The 15041-nt window shown below is 36.7% G+C and overlaps 1 protein-coding gene across 7 annotated transcripts in view; it reads left to right on the top strand.

Moving 5' to 3' along the window:
* Nucleotides 1-15041, top strand: part of TRPC4 (transient receptor potential cation channel subfamily C member 4) — a 230528-nt gene that overhangs the window by 116119 nt on the left and 99368 nt on the right. For 6 of the 7 annotated variants that reach the window (XM_025364314.1, XM_025364311.1, XM_025364310.1 and 3 more), the window contains exon 3: nt 654-1172. The exons of the other annotated variant lie outside the window; for it this stretch is intronic. Coding sequence is in view for 5 of the 6 variants with exons in the window: in XM_025364311.1 (XP_025220096.1) it covers nt 654-1172 (519 nt within the window). In the remaining variant the exon portion in view is untranslated. The remainder of the gene's footprint in view (nt 1-653; nt 1173-15041) is intronic. 7 annotated transcript variants of the gene reach the window in all.

Raw genomic sequence — 15041 nt, 5'->3', positions numbered from 1 at the left:
AATAAAACGGTAATGCTAGCTGTGGAGCACCTCTTGTCATCTGGAAAATATACCCGAAAAGCACAGATGAAAGGAGGAAGCATGAGGCCAGCCCACTTATTTTTATTGCCACATTTAGTCACTAGGCTGAATGATAGGAAAGCAGAAGCTAAAACACAGTAAAAACAAACAAAAGACAAGACCTAATTGAGGAATTAAAGGACTTCTACTGCAGAGAAAGAGCTTGGGTTTAAAACAAATCATTAGCTGTTTTTGAGTGTATTTCTTGATTATTTAGGACGTCAACATCTCTGAGAAAGCAAAGCAAAGGTTGTCAGCCAGAACACAAGTTGGGCTTATTTAAAAGAAAGAAAGACTTTCATCAAGTAAAGTTTCCATAACCACCTATTTTAAAATGCTGTAAAATGTCATAACTCAGATTAAAAAAAGAATAATGTATCATATTGGAAAGTTTTTTTTTCCCAATTTTGTCTCGTCTTTTGTAGGGGAAAAGGCCATAGCTCTCCTGAAAAAAAAAAAAAAAAAAAAAAAAAAGAACTGGCCAAAGGCATATGAACCCTGTTCCATATTGCTGTAGCATGGTATATGAAATTCATGGGCTTGAACAAGTGAATAAACATTCATTACCTCTGCCTTTTTTTTTTTTTTTTTAGGTGCCTCCTATACTGCTTGATAAGCAGTTCTCTGAATTCACTCCGGACATTACACCAATCATTTTGGCAGCCCATACAAACAATTATGAGATAATAAAACTCTTGGTTCAGAAAGGAGTCTCGGTGCCTCGACCGCACGAGGTCCGCTGTAACTGTGTGGAATGCGTGTCCAGTTCAGATGTGGACAGCCTCCGTCACTCCCGCTCCAGACTCAACATCTACAAGGCCTTGGCCAGTCCCTCTCTCATTGCACTGTCAAGCGAAGATCCTTTTCTCACAGCCTTTCAGTTAAGTTGGGAGCTTCAGGAACTGAGCAAGGTGGAAAATGAATTCAAGTCGGAGTATGAAGAGCTGTCACGGCAGTGCAAACAATTTGCTAAGGACCTACTGGATCAGACAAGAAGTTCCAGAGAACTGGAAATCATTCTTAATTACCGAGATGACAATAGTCTCATAGAAGAACAAAGTGGAAATGATCTTGCAAGACTAAAATTGGCCATTAAGTACCGTCAAAAAGAGGTGAGTGTTGCCAGACTTGATCCATCAAAATGCCATAGAATTTAATCACACACAGTGAAGCAAACTGCTACTCACAAAATTAGTTTTGAGTTTTAGAGCATTTTCTATTCAGCTGTAAGTGGATGACATTTATTGTCTGCTGGATTAATAATTATGAATCACATTGAAGAGTGGTAATAAATTGTTTAATAATTGATGTTTTTGGCCTCTGTGTTAAAATGTACACATGGAGTATGGTATAATGGAAAAGCTAATGAATTTTAGTATGTCCAGACTGAGATTTCTGGCTCTGCTATTTATAAGTCTTGTAACTTTAGAGGGTCACAGATAGATTTCCTTAAGCTTCAGTATTCTCACCTGCTTAATGGATTTAATATATATATATGATTCAGCCCTCTGTATCAGCAGGTTCTGCATCCTTGGGTTCAATCAAATGTGGATGGAAAGTGCAGCATTCATAGGATGTGGCACCTTCAGATATGGAAGGCTGATTTTTTCCTATCTATGGATCCTGTAGGGCCAACTGCTGCAGGGCTAGAGCAGCCATGGATTTTGGTATCTGCATGAGGTCCTGGAACCAATTCCCCACAGGTGCTCTGTGACAGCTGTATACATAGACAACATTTTCCTCATAGGCTTTTAGGAAGTGTGAAATATGTGGATGTGTGAAGACTCTTAGTAAATTATATAGTATTGTTTTATTTATATCAATAAATACATTATTATAAATTCTTAATAAAATAAAATACTTTAGTACAATAGCAGATGTAAGTACTAAAACTTTTCTCATGTCTTGCTCAGTTTTTTGATTTGTCAGGAATAAGAAACCAAATAAGTTCATTGCAAGGGAGTAATAAATTTATTGTAAAATGTCCATAAATTAAAAATGCTATATTAAATAACGTAATCTCATACCTCTTACCCTTAATCGCCCAGCATAATTGCTTTGTGTTTGAGTGAGTTCTCAAAAGACTGTTTACTTCTATCTGAAGAAAATATTGGTTCTCTGTTCACCCTTAAATGATAGCAATTTTCTATTCCAGAACAATACTTGGAAATGCTATGTAAGATGAAAAACGAAAGAGAAAAAGTAAAAGACTTCTGAATTGTAAAATGTACTCAGTTTCTCTTGAATTTGGCCTTGATGATCCCATGTAAGCCCTGGCTGCTTTGTCTGTTGCTACTCACTAAATACTCAAGGCTCAAGATACCTGAATTTGCTTTCTCAATTTTTTTCTCTAGTTATGTGATTAGTTAAGCTGATCTGGTTGTTACGGGAGCCAGAAACAAGGTGAAATGAACTTTTTCCTTAATAGTGAAGTGAACAGCGTCTTTTGTGTCCATTCCCTCTAACTCTAAAATCACCTTTGCTATTTTGAGTCCATGTCAGCAGTATTAACTCATTTTCTTAGGTTTTTATGTTTTAGACTCAGAGATCTAACATTTTAAATGAACTAGAATAATTTTACTGTACCACGATAAGATACATTGATGAAAGATATTCAAACTGGTAAATGGGAAGATAAGAAGTCATTATAGGCTTTAGACTGGAACGATGTTGAGATATCGATGTGGCCTAAATCTTCTTAAAGATCCATATTAGCACAGTAGTATGCTTTGCTTTCTTTAATTTTTCTTTGGAGAAGGGGTTTAAAGAATCGACACGATGATTGCAAAGATTTTCTCTTATGCCATAGCTGTTAGTGTTAACATTATCCTACAAACGTTGAATGGAATAAAGTTCCCAAGATGTGCAATTCATGAAATGAAACAGAAAACCCAGAATCAGCCTGCTCTGCTCACCTGTTGCTCTTTAGGTCTCTCTGCAGCCAGTGAATGAACTCAGATTTATTTTTTGCCTGCACTCATTTTGGTCATGCCATCAGAGCTGATTTAATGTCATCTTTGGCCACAATAACTTTTGTGAAAGCCTGGGAACAAAATACTCATAAACTCCTTTACCATATCCTCATAACAGAATGCTGTCAATGATATTACATTAACTGGCGCTGCCAAATTCCTGTTAAAGAGTTGTTCGAGATAGAAATTGTAATTTGAATTTTGCATATTTATATTTATATTTTTAACTAAAAAGCATTTAATACACTTTGGTCATGTATTAATTTCCTTAATAACTCTTTCAACATATATTTCACAGAACACATTCCAGGCAACGCACGGGGCACTTGGGATTCCCTGGTGTCAGGTCTCTGCTCTCATACAGCTTATCATCTATTAGGAGAGACAATAAAACATTGAATATATGTTCTCCATTTTGTTCCTGAACCACTAAAAATGTTCTTCCTTTCTGAACATGTTTTCTTTGCTTATGTTCTTCTGTATATGTTATAAATATAAAAAGCGCATTCGATGTCAAAACCTATGAAAAAGCCATAACTCTAATCCCATCTTCAGTATGTAAGAAGCAAAGCAATGGAAGACATTTGATAATTTCTAACACTTCTCTTAAGATGTTTGTATTCTTGCTTATATGAAGTTATGGAAGGGTGATAGAGCCTAATAACACAAGATAAAGGATAGCAAAAAACATCTAGCATGTAACAAAAAAATAAGAATTAGTGCTATTTTTTAAAAGATAATTTTCTTGTAGATATGATGTCTTGCTATGTTGCCCAGGCTGATCTGAAACTCCTGGGTTCAAGCAATCCTCCCCAAAAGATACAATTTTAAAAGACATTGTATGGTATTTTTTTCCTTTCAAAATGTTTTGAGATTTCAATGGAGAAAAAAATGAAAATGAAATTCTTACACAGTTGTTCTGAAGTATCTTGCATTTACTATCAAAGAGTATGTTTTTCTCAGATTGATGATTTTCCCAAAGCAAAATAACATTGGATAACTGATAGCATAATTTTAAAAATTCAGGAATAACATTTTACTTTCATATATACCTTTTACAATCATAAGTTGTGTTTTACAGCATGTATTCTTAGGTTATTCAGAAATTATTAAATTCAAATATTAAAGGTTTTCTAGTAAGATCATGTGCCTTAAAGAAAACTCTGCTTTAGCATGTCTTGCTTCATATCTTTCTTACCAAAAGTTTTCCTTGATTTGGTCTAAACAAGTCTGAGGTTTGTCTTTAGTCCATCTCTCAGGATTTGGAATGCTTTCTCATTAACCTTCATTCACATAGCTAAGTCCTGCACACTTTTTAAAGATCATCTCACGTCTTGTCTCACCCCAGGAGCATTCTATGAAGCAAACCCCTCCATAGACTCTCTTGGATAAATGTCCTCATTATACACACCCTAAATTGCATTGTGTTATTACTTTTCCATCTCCTCCTCTAGGCGGTGTCAGGAACACATCCATCTTACTCACCAGTCATACTGTAGCCCCTGACATACAGAAGGTGCTAGGTGATGAATGCACCTGAATGAAGTCACAGATGCTCTTAGATCTGGATGGTTCCCTGCATGTTTCTTTGCCTTAATAAATTGCACTGTTTAGTTTAATCTCCTAATAACAGTTTCCTTATGAATCAACATATTAAAACAATTAATGTTGCCAGGATCTGATTGCAGACTTGTTCTGGTACTCCTCTAATTTCATCCAAAGGGAAAGCTCTGTGTTAATTGCATGCCATAGATATTTTTACATTTTCATTTTCTATATTCTTTCTAAGCAGCAGCATCATAGAAAGAAGAATTTTATTATTTCTATTAATTCTAGGCTAATGATGCTGTAATTGTATTGATCATATATTAGTAGAAGAAACATCTTGTATCAATTCAAATGAATGTATTTTAGCAACTGGGTTAAGTTGTTTGCATTGTTCATTATATTAAACCTCCAAATACACTTCTGAAGTATGAACTATTTGTTGTTGGTTTTTTCATGAAAAAGCCAGAGTCACAGAGGGTTATATAATGTGCAGTGTTACTCTGTTAAATATTGGGGCCAGATTGCAAATCCAGATCTTAACTACAAAAACTTTGCTCTAACCATCACACCATATTGCCTCCACCCAGACGTCATCCTGCCGAACACTGGGTAAACCTGAGAAAACTGAAGCTACTAGCCTAGTTTCGTTGAGCACATGAATTTATTTTATGACTCAGCTCCCCTGTAATGAAAGCTTTGCATTTCAATGTGAAGTTTTCTTTGTTTTCACATTGTGATGAAGGACTTGATTTCTTCAGAGAGTGTGAAGCCTGCTTTTCCTTTCTTTCTTACTCCACTTTTATGTTTCCATGTCAAACAAAAATCTTTCAAGTACCATTCTGCGATGGGACAGGTTTAAGGTTTAAGGTTGCTCCCTTGACCAAGCACTCCCATCCCAATGTCAATCATCTAAATGAATAATATCAAAGGAAGCTGGAAACAAAAAGCATGTAGTCATACCCTTAAAACTGATTCTTCCCCTGAGTGTAACATAAAGGCGAGGTATGACTGAGGACATGTCTTAGACAAAGAACTTGTCCTTTGGTTTCTGGCATGATTTTTGCAGATGCAGAGTCTGTGGCAGTTAAAATTACTTTCATGTAGTCATTCCTCTTGCCTAATATTTGTAAGATTACTAAAGGTAAATAGGAAGCTTAATGCACTTCTTAACTATTTTTTACAGCAAAGACCTTCCCTAGTTTTAAGTACACGATTCACAATATTGTGAAGTAACTAATTAAGAGGCAGAGTAGCCTAGATGTTGAATAACAATAAAAGAAAGGAAATACATTATTCTGTCTAAAAACATTACAATTCAAACTCTCTATAGCGTTTCAAATTTAAGTGAAAAGTAATCTCTACACAGTAAATAGTATAAGATATATATATGTATATATGTGTATATGTGTGTGTATATGTGTGTGTATATATACATATATACATATACATATATACACATATACATACATATATACATACACACACATATATATATAGTCTTTCCCTTTCATGAAGGTGTTTCAGCAGCTTTGCAACATTAGCTTAAACTTTGGAACTAATCTGGGTTTTGTCCCATACATTAATGGGATTGTTGAAGAAGGAGAAAAATCAACATTTGAACAGCCCTCTGCTCATGACCTCCTAACCTTCTGTTTATCCAGTGTTGGGGGAATGGAGAAAATATGAAGAGATTCATGTCAATCAGACACTATCCATGGCATGGTAAACTAAATTGATTTGGAATATTCCAGAATTACAGGCTCCTTAAAGCTCTCTTAATCTCAAGATTCTTGGTTCTGTTTCTTGATTTATTTCAAACCCCTTGATATGGAAGCAAGAAACAAGACTGCTGTCAGAAAGGAGACAGAGGAGGTGGGGGAGAATCTAGGGACACAGGAAACACATAGGATATAGTCTTAACAACCAAGGGACACCTTGGGTGAGAGTTGGGGTGCATCGCAAGAGTGCTAAACCAGTTAAATAACAAATAGAGCAGACACTGCAGACTGTGTTTTCTTAAAACTGCCTAGAACCATACTTGTCTGTATATCATGGCCTTTATTTTATAAACTCTTTTTTGATAAGTTTATCAAGCCAACAGGTTAATTCAAATTTTATTTGAAAAGGCAATAAATAATCATTTAAATCCAATCTTACTACAATATGAACTTCATATTAAAAATCAACCAACAAACAAATTAAAAATACCACTCATGTTCTTTATCTACCTGATATCTACATATCTGAGATCTATAGCAAGATGTCATTTTGTGCTTCTGTTAGCAGTTAAGGGACAATAACATCTCTCGCTACATATTTTTTGATTTGAAATTACTAACCTTCAAGGTTGTACCCTACCCATCTTTAAAAAAATCACACAGATAAGTTAATGATAATGTTGCATCCTTGCCATCTCATAAGGACCTTGGATTGGTGTTGGGAAACAGTGATTCTGTCCTCCTAGATCCAGTGGATTTTGGTGTCTGGTCAGCAGTCATGCTAGACCTTTGCACTTGCTACAAATTTGACAGCATAGCTGACCATTTAACCACTGACTGTCTTCAACTTTTGTTTTTCTCCTTTTTCACTCTTGTTTAATCTGGGATGTGTAAAACATACCTTTCATATTTTGTTATGCCTGTAGCTGACATACCAGAGTATATATAATTTGGGGAAAAATATCTCTTGCTATGAAAAGTTTTAAAAAATAAGTTTGACAATCTCATGCTGGCCAGGTGCAGTGGTTCACACCTGTAATCCCAGCCCTTTGGGAGGCCAAGGCAGGCGGATCATGAGGTCAGGAATTTGAGAGCAACTTGGCCAACAAAGTGAAACCCCGTCTCTACTAAAAATACAAAAATTAGCTGGGCATGGTGGTGGGTGCCTTTAATCCCAGTTACTCGGGAGGCTGAGACAGGAGAATTGCTTGAACCCAGGAGGCAGAGGTTGCAGTGAGCCGAGATCACGCCACTGCACTCCAGACTAAGCAACAGAGCGAGACTCCATCTAAAAAAAAAAACAAAAAAAGTCATGCTATGGAGACTTTTTCTCATGGGCATCAAATAACACTTAGAGAAGGAGAGCAAAGAGACTACTGGGAGAAACATGAGAGAAAACACCATAGTCCTTATGGTGTTCCCCTTCATAGCTGAGTCATTTATGTAAGTAAAGTTGGTAAAGCCTTTTCCTTAGTTTGGTTTTCTTATTTAACACACTGGGTTATCTGAATGAGATTCAATTACCATGTCCTTTTCCCTTATGCTTCTTCTATGTTTAAACTGCTTTGAAAAGATTCATGTCCTCCAATGTCCCTTCAAATACCACTTTCTCTGAAAAACCTTCCCTTAAATTATACCCCGGTTAAAATTAGTTATTGTTTTCCCTTTGGTATGGTAGAAACATTCCTTTATTAGAAATGTTGATTTTTCCTTTTATTATTTGTTTTCACATTTTGCTTCTCCAGTTGAATGTCTTGCCTCTAATATTAACCTCCTCCAAAACATTACTCACAACACTACTAAAGGTTTTTGTTTTATTTTATTTATTGGAGAGGCAGATCTAGGAAAAACTTTCCCAGTTATACAATTGAAAATCCCAAGCCCAGAGAAACCCTCAGTTTGGGTGACTGTAAATCTGATCACTAGAGTTCTGTGTTAAGCATTGTAGTGTCTATCACATAAAGTCCAACTGCCACAGCAGTCTTATGTAGATTCTGCCTAAATTTTTCAGTTTTACCTTTCTTAATGCCCACCATCACTGCTTAGAGTCTATATTTCAGCCAAGTGGGAACATTAATAACATTGTTGCAGTATTTCCCCTTCTAGGCCTTTAAGGCATCTCTTGAGGTCGGCCCTATTTCTTTGTTCATCTATTGCAATGGGTTTCATCTGGATCATATTAGCATCACCTGGGAAGTTTGTAAACACTACATTGCTGCATATATCCCACTTTCAAACTAGTTAAATCAGAACATCTGGGATATTCACCACATCTTTGAAACTTTCTGAGTTTCAAACTCTCCAGATAATTCTAATGTGCAATCAAGGTTGAGCACCACTTAAAATTATCGATTAAGGTTTCGCCTCTGACTTCAAGCTTCTGTAGATTTCCTTGACTCTCTCAGGTAGAGAAGACAATGGCTCCCAAATGTGTCTGATTATCAAACTTGCCCGGACAGTTTTTAAACATAGCACTTTGCATGCAGAAATTTGCCTTCAATAAGTCCTTGCACTCATGACATCCCATGAAATTTATTTCAAATTTTTCCCATCTTTCTCCTCTCCTCACTGTCCACCCTGCCATTTCCTTACTCTATTATGGCTTCCCAGAACCAGAAGCCATCCTCTCTACCTACTGTACATCCTGCTCATCTCTCAGGACTCTCAGAGCTTTCATTTCTTTATTTTCCCTATCTTCAAAACGAAAGAGTCTGGTAGGAAATCAATATCCTATTTAAAATGGAGGAGTAGACCTGGGGAATGGAAAGACAATCAGGCAGGGAATTATTGATGGCTGTTGATCGGCACATAGAAGGAAAGGGCTCATACATTAACATTTTCCCTGTCCTGGGAAAAGTAGCCTAGGGTATAGAGAAAGGAAACCTCTCCATTCCTAGTACATACACAATAGACAGATCTTCTTCCATGTAAGTTTCTGATCATCTAAAGGTCTAGGAACTATGGGGAAAATGTTTTAATGGTATCAAGTAACTCATCTCTCTGTGGTTCAAATAGAATATCGTATTAAAAGTAAAAGAACAGGTGGGTTGTGGTGGCTCATTCTTGAAATCACAACACTTTGGGAGGCCGAGGCAAGCCAGATCACTTGAGCCTTGCAGCTGAAGGCCAGCTTGGGCAACAAAGCAAAATTCTGTCTCTACAAAGAAAAAACAATTTAGCTGAGCATGTGCCTGTAGTCCCAGCTACTCGTGAAGCTGAGGTGGGAGGATCACCTGCAGCCAGGCAGGTTGAGGCTGCAGTGAGCCAAGATTGTAGCAGTGCACTCCAGCCTGGGTGACAGAATGAGACCCGTCAAATAAATAAAATAGAATAAAAAATAAATAAATAAATAAGGTCTATGAATTGGATATAATGCTCTTTTCTGTTTGTAACCAAGGATGTAGTGTTGGACAACTTATCCTTTGCATTTCTATTTTCTCTTCCCTAAAATAGATTGCCTTGTGAAGATGAAATGTGATAATGCAAGTACAGAGCTTAGCATATTTCCTTGCATATTTGCTCATGAAAGAGTGGCTATCTATTATTATCTGTTATTATTATTATTACTACTACTACTATTTTTTGTCTGTTCCTGGGCCCCCAATATGAAAGGCTAAGCATATGCAGAAAATGCATGATTTTCTGATTCCACTATATACTATGCAGCAGAAATTGTAGGAAAGTGTTAGCTTCATCATTTAACATTTTAATACTTGTTATAAACATTCAACTGTTTCTTGTGGGTTACATTACTATTTTGAATATCAAAAAGAAGTTTCAGCTGGGCACACTGGCTTACGTCTGTAAGCCCAGCACTTTGGGAGGCCAAGGCAGGCGGATTGCTTGAGCTCAGGAGTTTGAGACCAGCCTGGGCAACACGGTGCAACCTTGTCTCTGCAAAAAAATAAAAATAAAAAAATTAGCCAGGCATGGTGGTGTGTGTCTGTACTCCCAGCTACTTGGGAGCCTGAGATGGGAGGATCACTTGAGCCCAGGAGGTTGAGGCTTCAGTGAGCCATGATTGCACCACTGCACTTAAGCCTGGGTGACAGAGTGAGACCCTGTCTCAAAAAAAAAAAGAAAGGAAAAGTTTGTTTTTCTTAAGTCTATTGGTATAGTAAGTACTCCAAACTATTTATATTAAGATATATATTGTCACCAAAACAGTAATAATATATACTTCATCCCAGCCTTTAATAACTCTTCCCATTACAGGCTTTCAAAGCAACTTACATTGTGTAGTACATACTTGATATTAACTTGCCCATCTGAATGGCATTTTAAAATATACTGTAGGCATTCGTTATGTATGTCCTTTGAACCTGACTGCTACACCTCAGAATCTTAGCTATAGTCATAGAAAGGATTTTCATACATGAGACTACACTGAGCGATGTGAATTGTGAAGTCTGTAGAAGAAAAATATAATGCAGAATTCCTGTAGCTTAGTTTTCTCTCCTGCTGTTCTGTAGCGCATGCTCAGTGACTGATTGCTGAACCTCTGCCTCTCTTTTCTCCATGGTTGTGCACACACCTGCCATTGCTAGGCAGAGGCAACATGGATCACAGAATCCCTAATGCTTTAACCCCACCCCCTCCTGGGGACCAAACCTCTCAGTGCCTGCCACTCTGTAATGGCAGAAGCAGATGCCTATTCAGTACTTTTCAGACTGGGTCATGAAACTATGACAAGTCATTAGGCATTTAACTTAACACTAGGTTTTTAGAGCTTGGAATTCAATCCGCATGAGTGTCTTGACAGCTAATTAAGTTACATGTAACCACTGTCTTCTAATTCCTATCTGAAAGTGTTTCTTTCTCACAGTTACATTTGAAATTGTGTGTGTCCAAAACATTGTATAAATTTGTCCTTTTAAACAGCACTGTTTAAGAAGTGACAAGTGTGTCTTATAAAGCATAAAACAGCAAATTTTAGTTTTGAATTAGATATAAAAACTTATTTGATACTGCTTTAAACAAATATTTAAAAATGTATGTTCAAGGAAGTGTACTCTTCTATTCACCTGAGAAAATGTATATAAGCAGCTTTTTATGATACAGCTTTCATTTAGCAAAAACAAGAATCAAAAACATTAGGCTAATGATAATATCTTTGATAAACTGCATTGTGTATTGGATACCTTCCCTTGGCCCTCAAATGAATTGCTTTTCAGCATAAAACTGGTACTTCTGACTATGATGATTGACAAGAAAGAAAGTGCTAGCAATAAGATCATTAGGTTTCCATTATTCAGATACAATCATGTAGTTCGTCAGTGACGGAGAAGGCTTTCTCTTGTTTCTGTTGTAAAAATGTTCACATTTATACTTCAGGGTTATTTTCTCTTAGGTCATTATTTAGTGACCCATATTTTCTCTGTCATTCATCACAAAGCACAAGAATTGCCAGCTTTTAGAGTTACGGGCTTAACAGCTTATTCTATTCAACATATTTCCTGGAAAAATACAGAAAGCCAATCTATTGGCTTTCTGTCTTTTGGAAGTTTATGGAACTGAAACGTTGTAGTTCTCAAGAAACTTGTTGATTGTGAGATATAAACTTCTGCTTAAGTTCTCATAAATTTCTCATATGAGAGGGAACATTTTTACTTATTCCTCACCCTCATTAATCTTTGACCCTGTTAGGCATAGTCATGATTTTTCTAAATGGAGGTTAATTCTTTTGTTTGAATTTTTAGAAACAAAGACATACACTAAAACTCTCTAGGATTGATGATGCCTGTGCTTTAATTTGGTGATTTGTGATTCTGAAGCTGAATTCTGAAGCTGTGTGTTTCCAGATGGCTTCTAGGTGGTATAGAACAGGGAAAGCAATCACATAGCTCTATGGTTTTTGTTTCACACCCTATTCCCTTTCTTCTTCGGAGTGTTAGGGAACATGGAGTGGCATGCCCTCTGCATGCACAGGAGGAGCAAACTAAGCCCATCCTCCATAGTTCCTTGCTAGCTCCCTTCTTGTTTGTAAAAGCCTGCTGAAAAATAAAATTCTTCACAACACTGATACAGTGTTAAATGATGGACGTTGTTGTTATTTTTCACAGCACTGATAAAGTGTTAAATGATGGACGTTGTTGTTATTTTTCTCCATGCCCTTATCGATGAACAGTGATTTTTCCCAGGCAGCTGTGAGACATGTAGCCCCGAAACCTCTTTTTACCCTTGTCTTTAGTCTCCTCTTTTTATCTTATTAATTGCCAATTAATAATTGTACTTATTCCTGGGGTACATAGTGATGTTTTGATACATAGAATGTGTAGTGATCAGCTCAGGCTAATTAGCATATCCATCATCTCAAACACGTGGTCCTTCTCTTTGACCACTGGAATGAAGCTGGAAATCTTGCTGGTAGCTAAGACAGAGAGCACGTGAGGAGGCTAACAGAGGGGACTGGAGCTCCCACCACAGAGATCTTCTCTCTGTCTCTAAATGCAATTCCACAAAAAGTGTATTTTTGGTGCCAAAGACTAAGAATGGCAAAATGAGAAGACAGCAAGCCCCAGGCCAAGTTCAAATTTCTTTCAGAAGTTTCCTAAAACCTGGAATTTTGCTGTTGCTTAGATAATAAAGTGAGATTTCCAAGAACCACCTTATTGAAGCCCGGGAAAATATTTCTAACCTTGAGATTTTATGGGAGACTTTCCTAAAAATAAAACACCTTAATTGAGTTTCGGTGGAAAAATAGGATTTATTCAGGCAAAGAAGTTAGAAAAAGGCATATAGGGAAGAAATACTCTGTGCAGATTCATGGAGGCAAAGAAGAGCATGAAATATGGAGGCACATTCAGTGACCTTTCCGTCCTCATTCCAAACCCGTGGCCTCTACCCTCACTTTCTCTCTATTGGGCAAATGTGGCTGGTTCCTCTGTTGATGTCAGCTCATATTATCACCTTCTCAGTGAAGACTTCCAGAACACTCGATCCCATTGGTATCCTTTTCTCCCACCCATTATTCTCTTTTATATCACAATTTTATTATCTTTGCAACGTTTACCAAAATCCAAAATAATTTTATTTGTGTGTTTATTATCTATCCTCCTCCACGTGTATCTAAGTGTTATCTTATCTGATTTGATTATTAGTGCAATTTCAATCCCTGAAACAGTGCTTAGAATATACTAAGTGCAAAATAAATGATCATAAATCAAGGTGGACAGAAGGTGAAATTAGGAAAAAACACCAAGACTAGGTCATAAAGACCTAGGATCGGCAATACCAAGGAACCTGTTTTTTATAAAATGCTGTGATATTTAATCATGATTAAATACGTAGATCAATATTATCTTTATTATTTTTTGAAACTCCTATTCTTCAAAGAAGAACTCATTGTCTTTCTCTTTAAGTCTGGTCCTTCTATCATCTCTGTTAAAGTAGAAGGCACTCCCAGTTACTTATGTTAGATATCTGAGAGTCATCCTTGATTATTTTATATCCATCATCTCCAAAAGCTTGATGGGGTAGAAGAGAGATAAATGCAAATTGAGAGGTGCTGGCAGATTTCCCTTCTCTTGAATCAGAGCTTGCCTTGACTACCTGCATGACCCATAGAATGCAACAGAAGTGACTTTATTCTTAGGCTCACTGTTTTTTGGGACCGGGTCTCACTCTGTCGTGCAAGCTGGAGTGCATTGGTACAGTCTCGGTTCATAACAACCTCTGTCTCCTGGGCTCAAGCGATCTTCCCACTCCAGCCTCCCAAATAGCTGGAACCACAGATACATGCCACATGGGGCTAATTTTTGTATCTTTTGTAAAGACAAGGTTTTGCCATGTTGCCCAGGCTGGTCTCAAACTCCTGAGCTCAAGCAATACACTCAACTCGGCATCCCAAAATGTTGGGATTACAGGATTGCTTTGACTATTTGGGCATTTTGTTCTGTTTTGTTTTTGGTTTCCTATGAATTTTACAGTTGCTTTTTCTAATTTTGTGAAAAATGACACTGGTAGTTGAATCTGTAATTGCTTCAGGCAGTAAGATCATTTTTAATTATATTAATTTTGATCTGTGAGCATGGCATTTTTTTCCATTTTATGCCATCTACTATTTCATCAATGTTTTGTAGTTTTCCTTGTAAAGATCTTTCACCTCCATGGTTAAATATATTCTTAGGGTTTTTTTGTACCTTTTGTAAATGAAATTGCCGTCTTGATTTTGTTCACGGCTAGACTGTTATTAGTGTATAGAAGTGCTACTGATTTTTGTACATTGGCTTTGTATATACTGACATTTTGTTGAATTCATTTATTCAAATCTAAGAGTTTTTTGGTGAAGCCTTTGTGGTTTTCTAGCTGTAAGACATGTCGTCGATGAACAGGGTTAATTTTACTTATTTTCCAATTTGGATACTTTTTATTTTTTTCTCTTGCCTAATTGCTCTTGCTAGGACTTCCAGTACTGTGTTGAATAGGATGGGTAAAAGTGGCATCCTTGTCTTGTTTTAGTTCTTAACAAGAATGCTGTCAACTTTTCCCAACTCATTATCGCATTGTTTCATTGGTTTGAAATAAAACAATTACCTCTGGCTAGATCCTACTCTTTCTTCATGATGTTAAAAGTGGGTCTTAATAAATTCCCCCTCATTTCTCAGGTTAGACTGGTTTTCCCTCTTCTGTATATAGAGCATGTACATTTACCACATTATATTATAATTAATTGTTTTAGTCTCTCCCATTCATGAGACTCTGAGTTCCTTGAATCCAAGAACTGACATCTTTATTTTGCTAT

The sequence above is a fragment of the Theropithecus gelada genome, chromosome 17, assembly GCF_003255815.1.
Source record: "Theropithecus gelada isolate Dixy chromosome 17, Tgel_1.0, whole genome shotgun sequence".
Classification (NCBI taxonomy): domain Eukaryota; kingdom Metazoa; phylum Chordata; class Mammalia; order Primates; family Cercopithecidae; genus Theropithecus; species Theropithecus gelada.
This window is presented reverse-complemented; position numbering and strand designations above follow the sequence as displayed.